The sequence below is a fragment of the Rhineura floridana genome, chromosome 22 (assembly GCF_030035675.1).
Source record: "Rhineura floridana isolate rRhiFlo1 chromosome 22, rRhiFlo1.hap2, whole genome shotgun sequence".
Taxonomy (NCBI): domain Eukaryota; kingdom Metazoa; phylum Chordata; class Lepidosauria; order Squamata; family Rhineuridae; genus Rhineura; species Rhineura floridana.
Window position 1 is genome coordinate 2,319,103 of NC_084501.1, and position 22,023 is coordinate 2,341,125.

A 22,023-nucleotide genomic window follows, 5' to 3' on the forward strand; every position below is an offset into this window, starting at 1 on the left:
CCGCCCCGCAGCGCCGCCCCCGACGCTCCTGGTCCCGACGCCCCCTCCTCAGCCTGAGGGGCCGCCGCTGCTCCTGCTGCGCCTGCCGCCGGCCCCGCTCGGCAGCCATCGCGCTCCGGCCCCGCCTCGCCGCCTCGCTGTCTGGGGCTCCCGGAGCGGCGGCAGCGGTAGCGTAGGGGGCTGGGGCTGTCCTGCTGCCCTCCTCAGCCAAATCGCGCGAGAACTCGCCCCGGACTCTCGCGAGAAGAGCTCCGCCTTGGCGGCGTAGAGATACAAAGACAGGCGCGGGAAAAGGAAGGAGAGAGGTAGAGCTAGGAAAGGGAAGAGTGACGATTCACGTCTCTGGAGGAGGGCGACGGAGTATCCGCTTGGCACGCAGAACGGCCCAGGTTCAAGCCCCGGCGGGGCTGGCCACATAGGGCTGGGAGAAAGCTGAGCCCTGCCAACCCCACTCCATCCATCCTCACAACGACCCTGCGGGGTAGGCCAGGCCAAGAGACTCTTCCAGGATCACCCAGTGGAACTTCGCGGCTGAGCCCGACCCTCCGCCCTGGAGCGCACCACGCGGGGCTCTCTCCGGCCAGCAGCGTGGCCCGCCGAGGGTGCGTGGCCGGGGGCTGGACGGCGCGGCTCTCTGCTGCAGCCAGGCCCCGATCCTGCAGCCAGGGCGGGAGGAGGCCGCTCCCTGAGCCTGTGGAGCAGCCACAAACGGGATAAAAAGCCCGGGTTTCTCCGCTGGCCTCTGCGAACAGCTCTCGTTTCCACCACTCGGGAAGATTGTAGTGTCTTCCTGTCAAAAGTAAACCCGAGAGTGTTGAATCCAAAGAAAGGGCTGAGTTTCTCTTGTAAAACTCTATGTGACGACAATCCCCCTGGCGGCTGGCAAAGGAAAGGGCAGCCCCTGCTTCATCTCGTGAGATTAGCCCGCATCCTCGCGAGAGCTTGATTAAAGTGGTTTCCCATGCCCTGCGCCTCTAAGCGCGTTCCTCTTCCCGTAAGGTTTTGCCAGGACTGCGGTAAGGGCAAGATGGCCGCGTTTCGAGCTTCAAGCGACATTCAAATAAACTTTTAATGACAACACAATTGATTGCCAAGCACGGGTGGCCTGATTGGGGGAGGGGGAGAGGAAGGGTTTTTTTTAAAAAAAAGCAGCGTTTTAAAAATTATAATTTTATTATCATTTTTATTAGTTGTGTATTAATAATCAAAATAGGTAAGATGGATCCTTTCTTCTGTATTTTTCCAAGTAGGTATTATCATGAAGTAATTGATATCTAGACAATGCAACACTTTGCATATATTATCTCAATAATCCATCCAACAACAACCTTCTAAAGTCGGCCAGCATTATCATCCCACAGATAGCCTTGTTTAAACACTATTTGTTAACTTTAACTCAATAGCTCACAATATTGCTTTTAAAAAATTACAGCCCTTTGTATCCCGTAGTGGCACAGAGAATTATGATTGTTCTTCCACCTCTCCTGAAAATGTCCATTTTGGTTTTATTATTGCTGTTGTTATGTGCCTCCAAGTCGACTACGACTTATGGCGACCCTATGAATCAGCGACCTCCAAGAGCATCTGTCGTGAACCACCCTGCTCAGATCTTGTACGTTCAGGTCTGTGGCTTCCTTTATGGAATCAAACCATCTCTTGTTTGGCCTTCCTCTTTTTCCACTCCCTTCTGTTTTCCCCAGCATTATTGTCTTTCTAGTGAGTCATGTCTTCTCATGATGTGTCCAAAGTATGATAGCCTCAGTTTCATCATTTTAGCTGCTGGTGACCGTTCTGGTTTAATTTGTTCTAATACCCAATTATTTGTCTTTTTCACAGTCCATGGTATGTGCAAAGCTCTCCTCCAACACCACATTTCAAATGAGTTGATTTTTCTCTTATTCACTTTTTTCACTGTCCAACTTTCACATCCATACATAGAGATCGGGAATACCATGGTCTGAATGATCCCGACTTTAGTGTTCAGTGATACATCTTTGCATTTGAGGACCCTTTCTAGTTCTCTCACAGCTACCCTCCCCAGTCCTAGCCTTCTCCTGATTTCTTGACTATTATCTCCATTTTGGTTATTATGTGCCACTAAATCCAAGCTGAAAAGCCACACTTTGCAAAACTTCCAGAAGTTAGAATTCAGCTCACAAAACCAGTTGATCTGCAGAAGCCCTGCCCAGTGTGTGTAAAAAAACCGAGGTGCTGGTACTCGGACCTTACATCTGTGGACAAGATAGGGCAGGTATCTCTCTTCTGTATGTTAAAGAAAGGGACCATTATGATAGCTCACAAGACTTTATTGGGGGATAGCTAAATAAAATGTTGAGAAACCATTCTCTGTGACAACAGGCACAATCGTAGCACTCCACGCAATATATACCAGACCCAGAAAAAGTTCCCTTCAAGCTAAAACCAAGCAGATTGTCAACAGCTGAAAAAATATATTTCCAAATTAGATGAATGAGCAAAATGAAAACTAAGGTCCAAGGAAAGCAAAGTAAAGTTGTTCACACATTGGGCAAAGTCTCCAAAAACTGACATATATTATTAAGGGCTCTGCTGATGATGATTAACCCGTTGTGGTAGACAGAACAATGAATGTGTCTATTCAGAGCACAACAGCAGTGAAAAAGCCATGCTAGAGACTACTAGGAAAAGGGCTGAAAAGAAGAGCCATTATATTTGTCTATTTTCATAAGTCTATGGTGTAGCTGCATTTGGACCACCCGGGGAGGAGGAACTGGGAGGGCAAGGGTTGGGGGGGGCACTGACATGGCACTGGCTTCACAATGGTGGTGCTGCTGCTGCTCCTTATTCCTCTTCTTTGCCTCCTTCTTGCTCGAGAAGGCGAAATGGGTGAGGGCGCCTGCGTCACCCACCAACAGAACTGACCCTGGAAGAATCGTGCCAAGAAGTTGCAATGTCATTCCTTGGAAACCACCCCTATCCGCCACACGAGCACAAGGACCCCTGCACTCCCATCACCTCAGCCCACAGCACCTCTGCCTAGCACCAAGCAGTAGTGCAGTGGCAAATTCAGAAGTGCAGGGTCCCTTCGTGACAGTCACAGCCATGCCCTTCCATCTTTTTTTGCTGCTGGTTGGGAATGAGATCCTTGTTAATGCCTTCTCCCACAACAACAGACATCCCTAGGAGCCAATAAGCATGAAAGAGGGCAGCGTTAGCTACTGAGAAGAGTCTTCTCAGTGGCTGACTCACCTCCTTTCACTCTGATTGGCTCCAATCAGCAGGAAAGAACAAGGAAGCATGTTAGAAGACTCTTCTCTGTGGCTAACACGCTCTTTTCATGCTGATTGGCTTGCAGGATGCTGGAGACATTGGGACCCTGCTCCCAAAGAAGTAAGGTGCCTAAGGCCCCCTGGACAACTACACCACTGGCACCGTGACACATCTGGCTCAGCATTGTCCTGATTTTTCTTAACACTTCACCTGCTCAGGCAAGGAGCAAGCCTCATCTGTAACTCTCTCTCTCACACTCAAATGCTTTCTTCCACTTTGCTTTCTATTTATGATGATGAAACCCAGGATCTTAATAATAAATGATTGATTATGCATGTAGCGGCTGTTGCCCATCTGGCAATTGCTTGTTTCTGGAGGACCCCACAAGTGGACTTAATGGAAATCTGGTTCCAAGAACTTTGGGACCTGGCTGTTAAGAAAAAGCCAACTAAAGCTATTAGAGAAAGACAGTTACATAAAGAAACGGACACTTTTTATTCAACTTTGGTCAAGTTTATTCCCCTATGCTGTTCAAACAGAACATGGATATGGGGCACTAGGCTCACGTGGGACTTTGTGAGTCAATACCTTTGTTTGATGAGCAATGTTTTGGCATGTTTTGGAACTGTTGGTGACATTCATCGGGGGGGGGAAGGGCGTTCTTCCTTTGTTGCAGCTTTGTATTTCTGCTGTTATCTGGAAAATCAATAAAAATATATGTATTTTAAAATGCTTTCTTTCTATTTCTACCCTGGATATATTAACAGTATTACGCTATGCATGCTTAGTGAATAAGAAGCCCCACTAGGTCCTCCTAGATGGGAATGTGACATTGCTCTAAAAAAAAGTGCAGGTACTCCATTCCACAGAATACCACCGGAAAAAAAGCACTGAGCCCTGCGATGAATAAAACTCAGAAAAGAAGCACTCTATTCATGTCATGGCTTGGTACAGAGCCTGTAAAGCCAAGGCTGGCTCCAGGTTTGAAGAGACCCAGAGCAAACTACTCTCTAGTGGACCTGCAATTGTGAGAAATTTCCCATAACTCCCCTGATGTAGTTTTGTTCTGGGGCATAGTGAGAAATTAAAATGGTGGCCTCTGAAACCAGGGGGGGGGATTTTAATTTTTCACCATTGGAATACCCCTGAGCAATTTGGCATTAGGAAAATCATGATGAAATTTAAAATGTTGGCTCTCAAGGTGCAAAAGTCATCATCAACAGGCCCTCCCAGAGGGCTGGGGCCTCAACAGCTGCCCAAGGATACTAGGTACTGACCCAGAGCCTAACTACAACCAACCTCATGATTAATGTAAGGGAGTTTGTGAGCAGGAGGCTAATATGCATTAATAATGGCTCAAACAGAATGCAGAAAGAAAAGAGCACCAGTTATTTCCCCTTAAATCCAAAGTAGGGTGTGTGTCTACAGAAGACGGTCCTCTGTTTGAAGGGTTGTTAGGTCTAAGTCTGGTTTAAAGAGAAAGAACCTTAAGAAAGGGGGGTGGGGGGAGCTTCAAGTTGTCCATCAACAGCAGCACCTGACCAGTGCACTAAGCAGATTCACAGGTCACTATAGGTAAGGAGAAGTGTTTCTATTTAAATGTTAGTAATTATACATTTGGAATGCTTGGGAAAACGGGAGGGAGTAGAAAAAGAGGAAGGCCAAAGAAGAGATGGGTTGATTCCATAAAGGAAGCCCCAGACCTGAAGTTACAAGATCTGAGCAGGGTGGTTCATGTCAGATGCTCTTGGAGATCGCTGATTCATAGGGGCGCCATAAGTCGTAATCGACTTGAAGGCACATAACAACAACAAATACATTTGTATCTGCATATATAAATCACGCAGTCCCATCACTTGCCATTTGCTACTCGAAAGGATAAATAGACACAGATCTGACATTAACAAGCAGGAACACCGAGAAGTTGGTGGAATAAAAATTTAGTCTGCCAGGCCACTCTTCTGCTGACCTTGGAGTCACTGGCCTTCCAACAAAATGACTTCAAAGGGGAAGTTTCAATGTGAAATTGCAGTACGTTTGAGTATATTAAAAGGCAGCTCAGTGAAGATGGAAGAGCATTTAGAAGAGGAAATATTGGAGGAGCCCTGACTGCAGGAGTGTGTGTGTGGGGGGGAAGCTGCAGCAGCCGCAGCCACCAGGGAGCGAGCCCGGAGCAAAGAGACTGGTGCCATTTGATGATCTGGGTTGGGGCAGTCGGTGGTGGCTGGACTGGAATCCACTCTGAGTGGCATGGCGTCGCTGGTTCATCATCTCAGTCGTCATGGAGGGGGGATCTCTCCTCCAGGACTTTCCCCTCGGCATCCATTCCTTTGGACTTCTCCTGTGCCCATCCTTGTTCTCACCCACATTTATTTATTTATGTATTGCTTATTGTAAATTGTATTGTTTTTATTGATGTATTTTTATATTTGTGTTTTTTGTAAGCCGCCTTGAGAGCCTTTTGGCCCAAAGGTGGGGTAGAAACAAACAACAACAACAGTAATAACATATTGTTTAGGAGTCAATCAAGTCTGAGGTTTTCTTTCCCACTAAAGTGCTCAACTGGGATAGGCAAAGCTGGGAGTCACCAACTGTGCATGCATTGTGAATAGTCAATTGTGCTTATCCTATATATAAGCCTGAGCCTAGAAAAGTCACAGATCTATTGTGTCACATGAATTTTGTGGCCTTTTCCCTTCTATGTTTCAACCCCCTCATTTTGGAGGTTAACTTGCTAGGCCTGCATGCCTGTTCCTGTGGAATTTGGCTTTGGGAACTGAGTAGCTCGAAGCCCGCTGTTCAAACTCCTCACCAAGCTCAGGCTTTTGTAGAGAACTGAGCAAAACAGATACTGATCAGATGGCAGGAAACACTAAGATCAACAGTTATCATGTTTGAACAGTGATCAAACAGAGCTCATCTCTGGGGATGCATAGGAAGTAAACCAGATAAGACACTAGTTGCCATTCTCAAGGGATGGGAAGTTTAAGACCATTCAAAACTTGAAATCAGACAGAGGGTGTTTTCCATTAGCAGAGAGAGCACAGGAGGCCTGCAGTGTTATAATAATGCTTTGCACATATGCCGGTTAGGAAGGTATGAGGGCACAGAAGCAAGCACACAGGTGGGTGCATAACAACATCTGTATCTTAGAATGTAGAAACAAAACTTCTCTCCAAAAATATCTGTTGGTTCTACCAGTACACCTGATCTGACTTTGCTTTCACTTAGACCACAGTGTGGGACTCCAGGTACATTCCAAGCAGCACTTGAAGCACGGAGATCTGTGGTGCTGCCCATTAGTGCCCAACAACAACTAGGTCCTAGTAAGGTCTAAAGCAGAGGTGGGCAGTCTGTGGCCCTCATGATAGGGCAGCAGGTGTGCTGTGTTGGACTTGGTAGGTCACATGCTATGTAGGCCTGGCTTAGATAGAAAGGGAATGACAAGGATTCTGGAATGTGTTCATGCTAGGGCTCTGGAGAATCTCTGGAACCTGCAATCTGTTAAAAGCAGTTCACCATGAGTTTCACAGGCTGCTAGTGCCCTTGCATTGTGCTTTAACGCAGAGCTTGGGAAAGTTACTTTTTTGAACTACAACTCCCATCAGCCCAATCCAGTGGCCATGCTGGCTGGGGCTGATAGGAGTTGTAGTTCAAGAAAGTAACTTTTCCAAGCTCTGCTTTAATGGTCATGTTTGTGAGTTTACATGGATGTGTGCTATAGGCAAGATCCATCCATCCATCCATCCATCCATCCATCCATCCATCCATCCATCCACCCCTTCTCAGAAATGTAACTTCTGGAAACCTTGGAGGTGAATACAATTGGAGCAATTAGGTAGTCTTCTGGACTTAATGGTCTTACAAGGGTAAGTGGGCAGGGAAGGGTCTTTAGACAGGAATGAATATTATTTCACTCAAAAAATGGGGTAATACAGCCCTACTGCATTTGGGGACCTCTTGCTCCTCAGGGCCCCCCCGGTTGCCCGCCCTAAAGTCCTGCCCTGCTGATACCACTGACTGAACTCTGCAGAATGACACAGCCTAGCAAGCCATTCACACCAACAATATTGTAACAAGACAGCTTATAATGGCAAAAATAGAGATCAAGACCAAAAGGAACTGACCCTGATACAGACCTGAAGCACACATTTAAAAAAAAACATTTACTGCATTTAGCTGATCACATCCATGCCTTCCAGTAGGAGTTGTGTGTGTTTTAAAACTCAGAAGCCTGGAGGGTGGGGCCAGGCAAGCCATCCCCACCTGGGCTGGTTAAACAGGTTTGAAAGTCCAAGAGAAGGAGAGAAAGCAAAGGCTAGACTGAGCATCACAAGAAAATTATAGCCGCTACAAGGAACAACCATTCACAAACTGGATCTACTTCCTGGTGATTGGAGCAAACCTTCTTTTGTTTGCCCAGGTAAAAAAGTGAGTCTGAACTCTGAAGGGGGGTGGGATTTGGTGAAGTGGATAGTGGGGGATTAGGGGGCACTGTGGGATCCATGTCTTCCTCCATTCCGGTAAGGTCTGTTTTAATTTTCTTGTGCACCTTTTCCTTGTTAGAAGTAGTAGTAACCTTCCTTATACCTTTACTGGTTTTCCTCTCTGCAGGCTAACTTTTTTAAAAAATCCCATTGTGTTTGGTGCAATCTATGTCCCTCCGCCATAATGAGAGTTTGTGCGGGTTTGTCAGGGCGAGCGAGGTGGGTAGTTGGTAGTTGGGGAAATGATCAAACTGTCTACAAATGTCACAGACTGGACTGAGTCTCTTGCATTTCATGGGCTTTGGGCTCTAATGTCAACATTTGTTTTTCCGTGTTAGTTGCATGCAAATAAAACCTGGCAACTGAGAATAAGTGAGTTCTAGCTGACAGAAATTTCTACCACCATAACAGCATGTGATCCTTACTCAGAAGTAAGAACACTGACGCTCAGTGGAGTTCCATTCCAGAGAAATGTAGACACAACTGCAGCATTACAGAGCAATTCTATGGATCTTTACTTGGATGGGAGTCCTATTAAGCTCTAGATAAACAGGCATAAGACAGAAAGTGTGCGCACAACGTGTCCACACACACACACACATTGATCTATAGCATATGGGGACATTTTCCAGAGAGCTAGGCATGCTAGTCAGTTACAGCAACTAGCCCCTTTCCAAAAAGAGTGAGGTAACACTTTTAAAAAATGTTGGCAGGGGGTGCTGATGGCTGTAACTGACAAGAAAAGTTAGCCCTTTGAAATCTTGGCACCTATGAAACTGGTCAGTCATAGCCCATCTCCCAAACAGTTTGTGCATCATTTAATTTCTATCCTAACATTCAAGCATACTCCCCCAACCCTTCCCCATTTTATCTTCACAACAACCCTGACAGGTAGGTTAGACTGAGAGCCAGAGTGGCTCAAAGTCATCCAGTTAGCTTTATGGTCAGGTGAGGATTTGAACTTTGGTCTTCCTGGTTCTTGTCCTACTCTCTACCCCACCTTCCACAATATGTGTCTCTTCAGATATTGTTGGACTCCAACTCCCATCAGCCCCAGCCCACATGGCCAATGGGTCAGGCGTCATGGGAGCTGCAGTCCATCAATCTGGAGGACACAAGGTAGGGAAAAGCTGCTCTAATCACAGTACCAGAAAGCATTTTCTTTGCACTAGTAATTTTATAATAATAATAATAATAAATACCTACCCTTCACCAACAGGTCCTAGGGTGGATTACAACAGTTTAAAATTTAATATTAAAAACAATTAAATATTATATTGCCTTTCACCTGGTTGAAATTAAGCCATGATTCAGCCTTGGAATCTCTGCTCTGTACCAGAGCTCTTTGTACATGCTCCAAGTGTCATTAGCCAAACCCCATCGCATATCCTTTTAGATGTTAGCTGCTGCTCTCAAATGCAGGGGTTCATGACAGTCAGGTGCTTCACTGTCTCCCTAGAGTAGCCTTTGCCAACCTGATGCCCTCCAGATGTTGAGGACTACAATTCCCATCAGCCCCAGCATGGAGGGCGACAGGTTGGCTACCCCCCACCCAATGATCCAGCGGTGTTGAGCAGCCCAAAAAAATGAAAAAAGCCACTCTAAACCCTGTTTGCCTGTTGTACATTTTCAAAGCTCTAACCGTATTCTGGGTTTTAAACTAAACCCCTACTAATGTGGTGTACTGTCTAATCTCACCATGTCTCTGAAGACCTTTGAAACAGCAGAAAGCCCGATACGAATGCTCATGATCCAAATAAAGAAGCGGCTGTGGGCTGGCTGCTTTTTAGCTGATCTTAGGAACAGAGGAAGGTCCCTCACTCAGAGCCAGACCCTTGGCCCAGCATTGTTGACCGGCAGTCAGATGTCCTACGGGGTTCCGGAGAGGGGTCTTTCTCAACCCTAGCTGAAGACTGAACCGGGACCTTCTGGATGAAATGCAGGTGCTCAGCCTCCTGACTGATGGCTCTTCCCTCCATATGGAGCAACTCTCAGCCTGGAGGAGCCTTCCACACGGGGCCTTTAGTATATTGGTGGTGAGAGAAGGAAGGTTGTTTCACCGGGCCAGTCGTTCCTGATCGAGAGCTGGTGGCCCAGAAGCAGCTGCCAAAGCAGTGGATCATTTCAAACAGACTGAATTAATTTATTTATTTCAGTCGTAGACCAGCAAAGTTCAAACAGACTTTAAAGTGCTGTTGGTTGGTTTGCATGAGCCGGGCCAAGATTTCTACCCCCAGGTTCCTCTTTTTTTGCAGAACCTCCTCAGCTAACATCCTCCCCCGTTACTCGCCTGCCTTATCTTTGCCCCACAGCTCAGTGGCAGAGCATCTGCTTTGCATGCAGGAAGTCCGAGGTTCAACCCTGGCATCTCTAGGTAGGGCTGGGAAACCTGGCCCCTCTATCTGAAACCCTGGAAAGGTGCTGTCGGTCAGTGTGGATGATAGTGAACTAGATGGACTCTTGGTAGCCTCTGCTTCTCCAGGCTTCAGGACAATTTCATGACCTCCCTTGCTATCGCTACACCAACAATTGGGCTCTCAGCATCTCACAGAGCATAATTTCATCCACCACCAGGATTGGTGCCTTGCATTTTCCAAACTTCCAGCATCTCAGGGTAAGTCCCTTCAAGCATGTGCAAAAAAAGAGAGTGTATACTTTTTAAACAAAATTTCTGACCACCCCCACAGGTTTGCTTTTGGAAGGCAGCCTTGAGAACTGAAGTTCTTGACAGACCCAGCTTTATACTTTGGCCACACCCACTTTGGGAGGCGGCCCCCGGAAGGCTGGCCATGGGTCATTGTGGCCCTTGGCCCCAAAAAGGTTAGTCACCCTTGGTTTTCCTGCCTTAGATGAAAGTCAGATGCACCTTTTAGCACAGTCTGGAAAGTAATTTTGAACGAGACTGCAGATGTTTCATCGCTAAGGGTGTCCAACTTGCTAAGGCTGGCCAAGTTGTCGCTGTAGCCGTATCCACAAGGCCAACAAGTGTGTGTGGAACTGCAGGAAACAGGCCCCACAAAATGGCACAAGTACCTTTCCATGGGTCTTTGTAGGTGCATTCACAGCACATGCACAATAAATGCAGCCCCTCGTGACACATGTTACTGCATCATGCAAAGAATATGTCATTCTCTCTTATTCGTGTAGCACCATCCAGGTTCATCAGCCTTCGCCATCCTGGCGCTCTCCAGATGTTTCAGACTACAACTCCCATCAACCTCAACCAGCATGACTGATGGAGGTTGTAGCCTGAAACATCTGAGGAGCACCAGGATGGGTAGTGCTTTACTGCAGGGGTGGAAAGATTTTCAGCCAGTGGGATCAAGATCTCTGAAATCTACCAAGGAGAACCATCTACAAAAGACAAACACATTTAAAGAGTTCTGAGCCCAAGATTTTTAAAACATTTTTATTTTTATTTTCAGTATCAGACTGAATTGAGCTCACAGTTCTTCTGCACAAAAATCCTCTCCTTGCCCCTTGTTACCCCGGCAAGCTTCCTTCATTTCAGTACAATAATTAGGGCAGAGGGGGAGTCATTTTGTTGTTGCTATTGGTAAGTGATTAGGAATCGGAAACCCCTGTAGATCTACTCCAAAATAACCCAGTAGATCTGGATCTATCCTTTGCCCACCTCTACTTTACATGATAATGTAAGGAAGAGGCTGTGGTGGATTTAATGGTCTTATTGGAGTCTATTTATGTAGAGAGGGTAACGTGTGGTGTTTAAGCCGTGGCAACCCAGCCCATCTGCATTTGATTTGGGGACCCTTCTGAGTGGGGTTCCTGGATTTCTATGGCACCATTGAGGTGAGGAAAAAAGACTTGGGGTCACAGATAGGGAGAACTGAAGCACACCAGCATCTGGGGGGCAGTCACAGGCAATCCCTGCTCTAGAGGTTACAGCCTACATTTCGGCAGGCAGAGCAGGGGAGGAGAGGGCAACAGGTGGTTAAAACAGGGCAGGGTGAGGTGGAGAAGCCAACATGGTGCCCTCCAGACGTTGTAGACTTCAGATCCTATCAGAACCCAGCCAATGTGTCCAAAGGCCAGGGATGCTGAGTGCTGCCGTCACAAACATCTGGAGGGCCCCCCACGTTGACTAGCCTGGCCTTCAGGGGTAACGGGGAATTCATGCTGAAATCCTGTGTCCACTTAACCTGGGAGTAAGCCTTGCTGAACTCTGTGGGGCTTACCTCCAAACAGACATGTCTGTAGACTTTGTTTCAGTTGAGAATTACCGGGTTAAGTGTGATCTATGAAAAATTTCCGTTGATCCTCTTTTTATTGATCCTCTTTTATTAAAAGAGCCGGGACAACTGGATGCATTTTACACTCTCTTAGTCTTCTCCAATCAAAATGCAGCCATTTCTCTTTGTGTAGCTAAACTTTGTGCCGCAGCGTGTAAGGAATTAATTTTAGCCATTTCATAATCTCTTTTTCTGGAGTTTGCAATATGATTATGACTCTGTCATATTGCTGTCCAAACAATTATGTCTTATCTGTTTTACGCTGTCTCACTTTATTTTATTGTATTTGACATATTTGATATATTTGGATAATATGTTTTATGTAGTTTTTATTATGTTCTGGTAATTGATTGATTGTGTTAAGCTTAAAGTTTCACACAAGGGGAGGGAGGTGACACCACATTGATGTTCTTCTGGGATGGAGTTCCAAGTATCAGGGTAGCAAAGGAAAATGGTTAGAACAGCATGGGTGTCTTTCTCTTGCAACAGGCCAAGAAGGTAATATTCTGGTTGGGCCAGGTTCTGCCTTCTGGCTAGGTGACAGCCCAGTTCATCATCACTGAGTAACCAGCACCTCCTTAGTCCTGTCTGTTCTGGATTTAGGAGCCTGGGAATCCAGTTCAAGGGTCTGTGGCTTCCTCTTCAGGCTGGCGACTTCTCTTTTAAAGATTAACCCAGGGTTACAGGTCCCATATTGACTCTCTCTGTAAGCCCTCCTGAAAGAGAGAGAAGGTTGCCTGTGCCAGATCTGTTCAACTGTTGATATTTGCTTGACTTGCGAGGCCTGGATTCATAGGGCTTCGTCCCTCCTGTCACGTACAGATGGGCGTCTTTAAACTGAGTTATTTTGTATGCTTTTCCCTCCCTTCATAGAGACAGACGGAGAAAATGAGAGCAACCAGGCTCTAAACTAGTTCGCATGAGACAGACTTTACCTCTGATTTCCAGATGTACCTGGAACTTTTGGCCACCTAGCTTGAAAAGCCCACGGGATACACTGTAACTGGAACGTCCTGGAAAGATCTGAGGCCTCGAGATGGCAGCTGTTATTCCTTCGGAGGAGGTGGTGATGGTGGTTTTGGGAAAGCACTCGCCTGAGAGGCAGGTGGCCCGAAGTCTCTCGCAAGAGCAGAGCTCCGAGGCTACCCTGCCATGGGATCGAGCCTGCCATGGTTTGACTTGCAAGACGGCGATGCTCGAGGCGTTGGGCAGCGACACAAGGCCTAGTCCTGAGGGAAGCTGGGGAGAGGCCATGGTGGGGCTAGATGCAGACAGTGAGGCTCTCCTCGGAGCTCCCGCCAGCGAGGAGGAGGAAGAAGAGGACAGCAACAGGATGCCTGTGACGGCAGCTCATGTCTTTGTCCCCATTGACCCCTACTGCATCGACTGCACGCCGGTGGCAACTGATGACAGGAAGCAGCAGCCAGAATCTGAGGAGGAGGAAGAGGAGGAGGAGATGGTGCGCTGCGAGAAGAATCTTCTCCAGCTGGAGAACCAGAACTTCATCTCCCGCGCCTACTCAGCCCGCTTTGACGACTTGCCCAGCGACGAGGGGAAGCAAGCCAAGACGTGCGCGGAGAGGCTGCCCTGCCTGCAGAACGGCAGCTGTAGCTCGGCCAACCTCAAGGCTGTGGCCTCCATGGCTGGGGCCACCATCATTTTCCCCTGCCTGATCTACGGCGCGTACGTCTTCCTGCCCTTTGACGCCCCTCTATTGCCGACCATGAGCTCTCGCCTGGTCTACACCCTTCGCTGCGGGGTCTTTGCCACCTTCCCGATCGTTATAGGTGAGCGTGGCTGCATGGGCCATGCCTTTTGGTCTAGAGGGGAGTTTCCCAGCTGCCCTGGGCCAAAGATCAGTGTCCAGCTGAAGGGCTGCATTTCCTTCCGGGCAACCATCTGGGGGCCAGTCACAGGGGGTGGCGAGAGGTAAAAGAGGGCTGAACAAGAAATGTGACTTCGTAGAGTAGGCCAGTGTCTCTACACACTCACACACCCCTCTCCACCCAGGCAGGCAAGATGAGGGCTCCAGGCAGGCTCCCAGGCAGGCAGAAAGACTCAAGGAGGAGGGGGCAAAGCAAGGCCAGTGAGGGGTGTAGCCTGAGGCGAGTCCCAAGGGCCAGGTACAGAGGCCTTGAGGGCCACATTTGGCCCCAGGACTGACTCACAAGCATGTCCCACCTGCTGAATTGGCTATGCAAAACAAGCACATGTTGTTATTTCCAGGTAGTATAAAAGCTGCCATAACTGCTGGTCGTTGTGCTCACTCTCCCTGTTTTTACCAGCTTTTCTTTACAGTCATATTGACCAGAATTTGCATTTGTCAGTACAGAAACAAATACGCAGCTCAGGTGATGCCCGTCCGCCTCCTGGTAATGTCCTCCAGGGCTTTTTCTGCTTTTGTTTTCCGTGTTGACATATTCTTAGGGTGTGTGTACAGAGTCAGACACACTGTGCGAGAGATCAAGCTGGGACCTGTCCTCCCTTTGCTCAGTGAAGGGTTGTGCACACTGAGGATGTTACTTAAATATGCCAGAGTTGCATACAGATCTAGGAGTCCCTGTCCAGGACTGCAGTTGGAGGGAACTGGCGGTGCTATTCACAGTAGAAGCTAGTGATGCACAATGCTGATTGGCCCATACTTGTAATGTCACAAACCCACTTCTTCTCCTCCATTCCAATCCCCAGAGTGGTTTTGCATCTCTTGTATGTGGAAATCCATTTTAAGATGTATAGCAGTGCTAAATTAGGGTATCCCTGTCTCTTTCCTCCCATAACTGAAATCCACAAGCCCCACCCTTTCACCTCCTCCCAGTTCTAGCCAAATTGCTCCTGTGCCAATAGCCTTCTGAAAACAGTTGCTAAGGGGGTTATTGCAAAAAGGGGAAGGGGCCAGGCCTCCTCTGCAACCGCCACCACTGCCATCATCCCCCAGTAATCAAAGCGCTGAACTTGGGTGGATCTTGATCAAGATCCTGAGTGAACTAAGCAATGTGGAACTAGAGCCCAAACTGTGCTCCTTGGCCAGGCACAGAGGCCAAGAGAGGCATGGCTGAGAGATCCAGGCGGGGGGCAGGAGAGGAGGCTTGAATAAAGGTAGGTGCCAAATTAAAGGGGATGGTTTGAGTGTTAGGCTTGGTAGTACAGTGGCCAGTTCAGAAGTGCAGTTTCTTCATCATAGTCATGCTACATCTCCTCACTTGCTCGCTCTCCATCATCGCTAAGAGCTAATCAGCATGAAAGAGGAAAAGGTTAACTACTGAGAAGAGACTTCTCAGTGGCTGACTCACCTCCTTTCACTCTAATTGGCTCCAATCAGCAGGAAAGGACAAGGAAGCAAGTTAGGGGACTCTTTTCAGTGGCCAGCACACTGCTGATTGGCTCATAAGACACTGGAGACATTGGGACCCTGCTCCCAAAAAAGGGGTCTAATCCCCCTCCAAGACCCCAAACAGCTACTCCCCTGGTTAGGCTATCGCCTCAGGTTTAAATCCTACTGGCTATGAAGCTCAGTGAGTGACCTTGTGCTGGTCTCTCTCTCTCAGCGTAACCTACCTTACAGGGTTGTTGTCAAGATAAAATGATGGGGAGGAACCCTGTAGGCTGCCATGGACTTTTTGTAGGACGGATAGGATTTCAGCTTGAGGCAGCGTTCCGTGGGCTGCATGTCAGGGGTGAGGGCCAGAGATTTGGTGGGGCCAGGAGCTGTGGCTGTGACTTCTACTTTTGCATGGTAGGCTACACACACACCCCTCTCCGCCCTCCAGCCAGGCGAGCAAGAGCCATGATCGCAGTTCCAGGACACATCCAGCCGGGCCCAAACACTCAAGGGGAGCAAGGAGCAAGGCTGGGGAGGGGGCATGGCCTGGGAGAGTGTCAAGGGCCAGGTGCTGAGGCTAGGAGGGCCGCACTTGGCCCCTGGCCCTAAACTTCCTTGCTGCTACTTGAGATGAATCTCTCTCCGTGCTCCACTTTGAAAAATAAAAAAATTAAAATGAGAGGCTGGCAGCTGACCTAAAGTTTGCAGGGAGGCTTATGTGGGACGAGGCAAATCAGCCTCCAAAGCACTGTCAGATACATGGCCGCATTGTGAAGGGAAGAAGTAGTTTGTCTAGAGCAGCTTTTGTCAACCTAGTGCCCTCCAGATGTTTTGGACTAATAGAAATTCATCTGGAGGGCTGGGGAAGGCTGGCGTAAGCTTTTAGCATCCCTCCGGCACAGGGAATATTCAGAGTCCTGGAGCACCTTGACGTCTGCTAGCAAAATCCCATCTTGATGATCAGATGCATGTACATGCTTTCTCTCCTCTCCAGGGATGATTGTGTATGGGGTCTCCCGCCTCTGCTTCTCCTCCTTGCAGCCTTTTGGGGAGCTGCGCAGGGAAGTGGAGATCCACCGCCATTATGTCTCCCAGTCGGTCCACCTCTTCATCCTGTACTTCTTCAACATTGCAGTCCTCTCTACTTACCTGCCCCAGGAAGCCCTCAAGCTCATCCCTCTACTGACAGCGCTCTTTGCCATTTCACGGTAAGAGAGAAGAGCCCAACAGCCCTTCCTCCTCGCTGCTGCTCACCTTGAATGGGAAACGTGCAGCCATCCCAGTGAATGGCTGCTGGGGGCAGGGCTACAATTTAAACAACAGGTCCAGTGGGGTCTGGTGGGGAGTTGTGCAGCAACTTTGGGCTCATCTACATGGGAGCATTTCTTCGTAGGAAATACACTTCTTTTACCTTTGCTTTTGATTTGCATTAACTGCAGTTCCTGCTCAATGTTAGCTGCCAATTGCTTTTTTCCCATTCACACAAGCAGGCATTCCTCTGGGAAGGATTAGTCCTGCTTTTTCCCTGTGGCCCTGCCCTCTAATTATACATTTCCACTCACTCTGGTCACTAGGTGACCAAGCATGCTCAGTCTGTTCTACCAGCTGCAGTCAGTTCCTTTATAAAAAACCTGGAAGTGCTAGTATCTGTGTTTTCCCCGATAGGATACAGCTGAAATAGAAATATTTGTTTGAGCAGTGTTAAGCTTTTGCGCATAAGTTAGGTGAAAAAGAAAAGAAAGGCACCATTTGTGAGCAATTGGAAGTTGCTTGTCAGCCTACAGGAAACAAAATGAACAAAGGGTGGAGAGGGGAATGATTGACACACCCACCTAAAAGCATGGGAGTAAAGCTTATGCAAGCACTAGAGAAAGGAAGACTTTTTTTCCCTTCCCTTTTCGTATTATCAGAGGATTGAGTTAGTATGGATTTACAGAGGGAAACTGCGTGATAGCTTCTGTTTGCTGGTAACATCATGTGAACCATGAGAATTAAAAGGACATGTGAGTAGCACCAAGCACACAGTAAACCGCCATGTAGATGAACCCTTTGTTAAAGCTAAGCAGGTACAAATCTGGTCAGTGATTGGAAGGGAGACTGCAGTTGTTTATCGAGCATATATTCTGATTGTTTGTGAGGTTATTTGATGTCACGTCAAGCAATTGCTATCTCACACTTTCCAGTGCATTTTCCTGCCACTTTCCTAAGTGCAAAATGTCTGTTGTGTGGGTATTTCGAAGCGGGTTGGCTGTGCAAGAGTACCAAATCCCCTTTAATTGCGCAAGCTGAATTTGCTGGTGTGTGGCTAAATCTGACTGGCAGAGTAGCGATAGTCTGGAGAATTCTGGATTGTCATGAATGAAAGGTGGAGTGTAGATAAGGAGAAAACAAACAAGTAGTAGTTTGCAAACAGTGTGGCGAAACAATTCATTTAATTTTAAAATATCTATATATCTATATTGGGTAGATCAATATTCCACCTGTCTTTCATCAGGTAACTGAAGAGGGCATTTATCAAGTTCTTGGGTGACCCTCACTCAGGCATTGATCAGGCCAAAGGCTGCTTAGTTTCAGCAGGAGGCTGCCATTAAATATTCCTGAGCGACCCAGCCAGAAGAGAGAATACCTCTGCACAACTCCCTGCTCTGACAGAGCCTCCTGCCTCTGCTGCAGGACAGCTGTTCTGTTGTGGGTCTGAACCGTCCACAATTCAATCCTTCATTCATTGCTGATGCTTGCTGGATGCCCAGTGAGTGAGAATCAGTGGCTTTCCCCCATGCATACACACTCATGCACTGTGCACACTGCAAGCACCACCTGAGGGGTTGCTTCTGATTCACCAGGCACACACCCTCCCCCCCCAAAAAGTGACAAGTGAGCTTCTCTGCAAGGTGTCTGGCTGGGCCATGGAGGTGAACTACAGGGCAGGCCACGTGTGCTTCTGGCTTAGAGAGGTGTTGAAAGGCCCACAGCTCAGGGGCAGAGCACCTGGTTTGCGTGCAGGATGTTCCCTGATGGATCCCTCCTACGAGCAAGGCATTCTCAACAAGTTGGCTCTGGAAACGCTTGTGCCGCTGCCACAGTTTGCTGCAGCAGCTAATGTGGCCTAAAATTGGAAGGGGGAACCCCCCTTTCCCAATCTGTGCCCAGATTGCCTTGCTGTGAGGGAAGAAGGTCCTCCCTAGAGCCGGGCAGGGAGCAAGACTGGATGGGTGGGTAGGTGCTGGCCCAGGGGTGCAAGTGGCTAGCCAGCAGGGCACGGATGTGCTGCCACCAGAGGCCGTTGCCTGAGTTGGTCTGCCAGAAGGACAGTTCTGAGCTAGAGAGGCAGTTCCCCACATTCCTTCTTTCCTGCCAGTGACTTTCCCTCTTGGTTTGGTGAGACGGGGCCACCAGCAAGCGGTCCAGGCGAGTTGAATTGAGCTCCTCAAGAGTGAGGTTGAGCTACAGGTGTGGCGTTTCATATCTATTGGGGAGACTTCTGGAGATTCTTATTCATTCATTTCTTACATTTATTTCCTGCCTTTCCTCCAAGGAGCTCAAGGTGGTGGACGTGGTTCTCCCCCTCCTAATTTGTCCTCTCAACAACCCTGGGAGGTAGGTTAGGCTGAGAGATAGTGACTGGCCCAAGGTCACCCAGTGAACTTTGTGGCTGAGTGGAGATCCGAACCCTGGTGTCGCCGGGTCGTAGTCCAACACCCTAACCATTACACCACACTGGCTCACCCTCTCCTGCTGCTCCGATGTCCCACGAAAGCCAATTAGATTTCCCTCATTCCTCGTGAAGGCAGAGGCAGCAGCCTCTGACACCACTGCCCTGTTTTGACCCTTGCTTTTCCTCTGCTATCCCCCAGGCTCCTCTACTGGCTGGCCTACGCCATGGGCCGCTCTTTCCGTGGTTTTGGCTTTGGCCTGACGTTCCTGCCTCTCTTCACCATGCTCCTGTTCAACCTCTACAGCATGTTTATCATGGACCCGGAGGACATGTTTGTCATGGCAGGCAGTGGCGAGAAGGAGCAGCGGCTGGCCTCCAAGCCTTCATTCTGGGGGTGAAAGAAGAAGCAGGCGGGGAGGGAAAAGACCTCTGGCCTGGCCCCTCTGTTGGGTGGCAGATGTGCTGCCTTCACCTCTGGTCAAGAAGGGGAGGTGAATTGGGCCTTGACCTAATGGAAATATGATAGAATCATAGAATAGTAGAGTTGGAAGGGGCCTACAAGGCCATCGAGTCCAACCCCCTGCTCAATGCAGGAATCCAAATCAAAGCATTCCTGACAGATGGCTGTCCAGCTGCCTCTTGAATGCCTCCAGTGTCAGAGAGCCCACCACCTCTCTAGGTAATTGGTTCCATTGTCATATGGCTCTAACAGTTATGAAGTTTTTCCTGATGTCCAGTCGAAATCTGGCTTCCTGCAACTTGAGCCCATTATTCCGTGTCCTGCACTCTGGGACGATCGAGAAGAGATCCCGGCCCTCCTCTGTGTGACAACCTTTCATGTACTTCAAGAGTGCTATCATATCTCCCCTCAGCCTTCTCTTCTCCAGGCTAAACGTGCCCAGTTCTTTCAGTCTCTCCTCACAGGGCTTTCTTTCCAGTCCCCTGATCATCCTCGTTGCCCTCCTCTGAACACGTTCTAGTTATACAGACCCTCAGGCCTCACTGACTGCTGGGGTACTGCCCCCCTTCCTGGATGAGCTGCAGCCCTGACATTTGGGGCACCTGATGGGCAGGGCACCCTCTCCCTCCATTACTAGACAAATCTGAAAACATTTGCTCCCCTTGTCTTCAAAATGGGGGCCAAATTCTACCCCGCAGGTATTTGAGCTATTCCATATTAGCTACAAAGATGAAATGTGGAGCGCAGGCAGCCCGAGACCCCCGTGTTGTTTGAGAAGTCCGAGGGGGGGCAGCATTTGTAAGTCACTGTCTCCTGAAAGTGGGAGGAGATTAGAGCACCCACAAATGGTTCAAGGACGACCAGGCTGCTGAAATCTCATTGTCCCAACTCCTAGGAAAATCTGGAAGTGGAACCGGCTGCAGCCACCAAAGTCTGAACCAGGAAGTTAGCCTCGTCAAAGGGCAGCATCCCAGTCCAAAGTAAGCCAGACCAGAGGACCTTTGGGCAACGTGGCTTTTGTTGCCTCAGAGTTTTGAGATGACGTGCAGCCAGGAACCATGCCTGCTTCCAGAATGCTTCCCTTGCTGGCATGTTATTATAACAAAAAAGACTGCATCAGCTGGCAACAGCTCTGCAGAAGCCTCTTCCCAGGCTTTGATCTTTTACAGGCTGATGTCGTTTATGTCGGTGGACCCTGTTCTCTAGAGTTACAACTGCTCCTTATCTCTGTCTCTGAATGTGAAGGCCTTTAAACTGGACTAGAACACTCAACTTTGGATAAGTAACTCATACCACAACAAACCTTTCAAAACCACACAGCCATTTTGGTGATTATACAATGAAACTAAAACCACTTGTTACGCAAGTAAATGGGTATATTTCATTGGCACCTTGGCTATCATTCTCAGCCACCGTGTTTGCCTTACAAGCAGTCCCCTCTGATGATCCTCCCAGGGTAGCAACTGTGCGTCACTGCATAGGTTTCCTGCCTTGAGTTGATTTCTCCCAACCCAAGTGGGCGTGGCAGGCAGATTGGGAAATGACAAACAGCAATCTCATCTGTGTTGATCAGGTCAGAAATGCAACCATGGGGTTGTATTCAACTATGTCCTACTCTGAGTAGACCCACTGAAATGCATGAACCTAAGTTAGTCTTCTCTATTAACTTCAGTAGGTCCACTCTGAGTAGGACCAGCATTGAATACCACCATTTTAAGTGGCATTTGACCCTGGAAAGGTTAAGAAAAATATATGGGGGATTTGTCAGCTGAATGTTAGCAACATCACCAAATAAAAACAATATACACATATGTGACAAAATTAAAACTTTGGTGCAGGAGGCTGTAACTCTCAGTTCAACTATTTTTCTGTTGTGATGTGAGACACTTTATACTAATAAAATGTGATGAAATAGTGCTCAGCTGCCAGAAATGACGTGTGCTTCCCAGCTAGGGTGTTCTGCTTCAAACAGGCGGTTCAGATCAGGTTTCGCTCGTGAGCCCAGCCCCACTTTTCAGCCATGGCTCTCCATTGCTATTCCGCTGCTTGCTGGTCACACCAGTGGGTGGAGCCTAACAGAACAGATTGTCTTCAATGCTGGTCCTACTCAGAGCAGACCCACTGAAGTTGACTAACGGAGGTCCATTCATTTCAATGGGTCTGAGTGGAACTCGGTAGTACGGTACAACCCCAGGTATCTGGACAGGGTTTTTTTATCCCTCCCCTTGGTCACTCCTCTGCCTTTTCCCATTCTAACACTGCATGCAAGTATTTTGGTCCCTGTGTGCATGCACCTTTCCAAAAAAGGAAAAATCCCAAGACGTGCACAAGAGCAAATGTGAACACCCTTCGTTATTATATTTCACAGTGGGCAAAACAGAGGCTTCTGTGTTTCGGGGCCACGTGCTGGAGCAACATCCATTTAATTGTGAGGTCTTGCACAAGAGTGATATTTAGGAAGATAGGAATTGCCTTACACCGAGTCAGACCATTGGTCTATCTAGCTCAATGGTGCCTATCCTGACTGGTTTCAGAGAAGGAATCTTTCCCAGTCCTTCCTGGAGATGCTGGGGACTGAACATGGGACGTTCTGCATTTATTTA

The 22,023-nt window shown here is 48.2% G+C and overlaps 1 protein-coding gene across 5 annotated transcripts; it reads left to right on the plus strand.

Annotated features, from left to right (window-relative positions):
• Positions 1-7,529: 7,529 nt before the first annotated feature.
• TMEM79 (transmembrane protein 79) lies at positions 7,530-21,337 on the plus strand. 5 transcript variants are annotated; one of them, XM_061606817.1, is made up of 4 exons: positions 7,530-7,680; positions 12,860-13,773; positions 16,300-16,513; positions 19,160-21,337. In XM_061606817.1, the coding sequence occupies exons 2-4, from the start codon at positions 13,023-13,025 to the stop codon at positions 19,356-19,358; spliced, it is 1,164 nt and encodes a 387-aa protein (XP_061462801.1). In that variant the 5' UTR covers positions 7,530-7,680; positions 12,860-13,022; the 3' UTR covers positions 19,359-21,337. The 5 variants fall into 5 exon arrangements, with proteins under 5 accessions (XP_061462801.1, XP_061462800.1, XP_061462803.1 ...); XM_061606816.1 differs by having other exon boundaries at positions 7,530-7,672; XM_061606819.1 differs by lacking the exon at positions 7,530-7,680 and adding an exon at positions 7,748-7,772.
• Positions 21,338-22,023: the final 686 nt, after the last annotated feature.

Excerpts from the sequence above, each read along its gene's own strand:
- TMEM79 (XM_061606817.1), top strand. The coding sequence starts at position 13,023 with ATGGCAGCTGTTATTCCTTCGGAGGAGGTGGTGATGGTGGTTTTGGGA. Across the intron at positions 13,774-16,299 it reads CACCTTCCCGATCGTTATAG|GGATGATTGTGTATGGGGTC; the intron begins GTGAGCGTGGCT and ends TCTCCTCTCCAG. Across the intron at positions 16,514-19,159 it reads GCGCTCTTTGCCATTTCACG|GCTCCTCTACTGGCTGGCCT; the intron begins GTAAGAGAGAAG and ends GCTATCCCCCAG.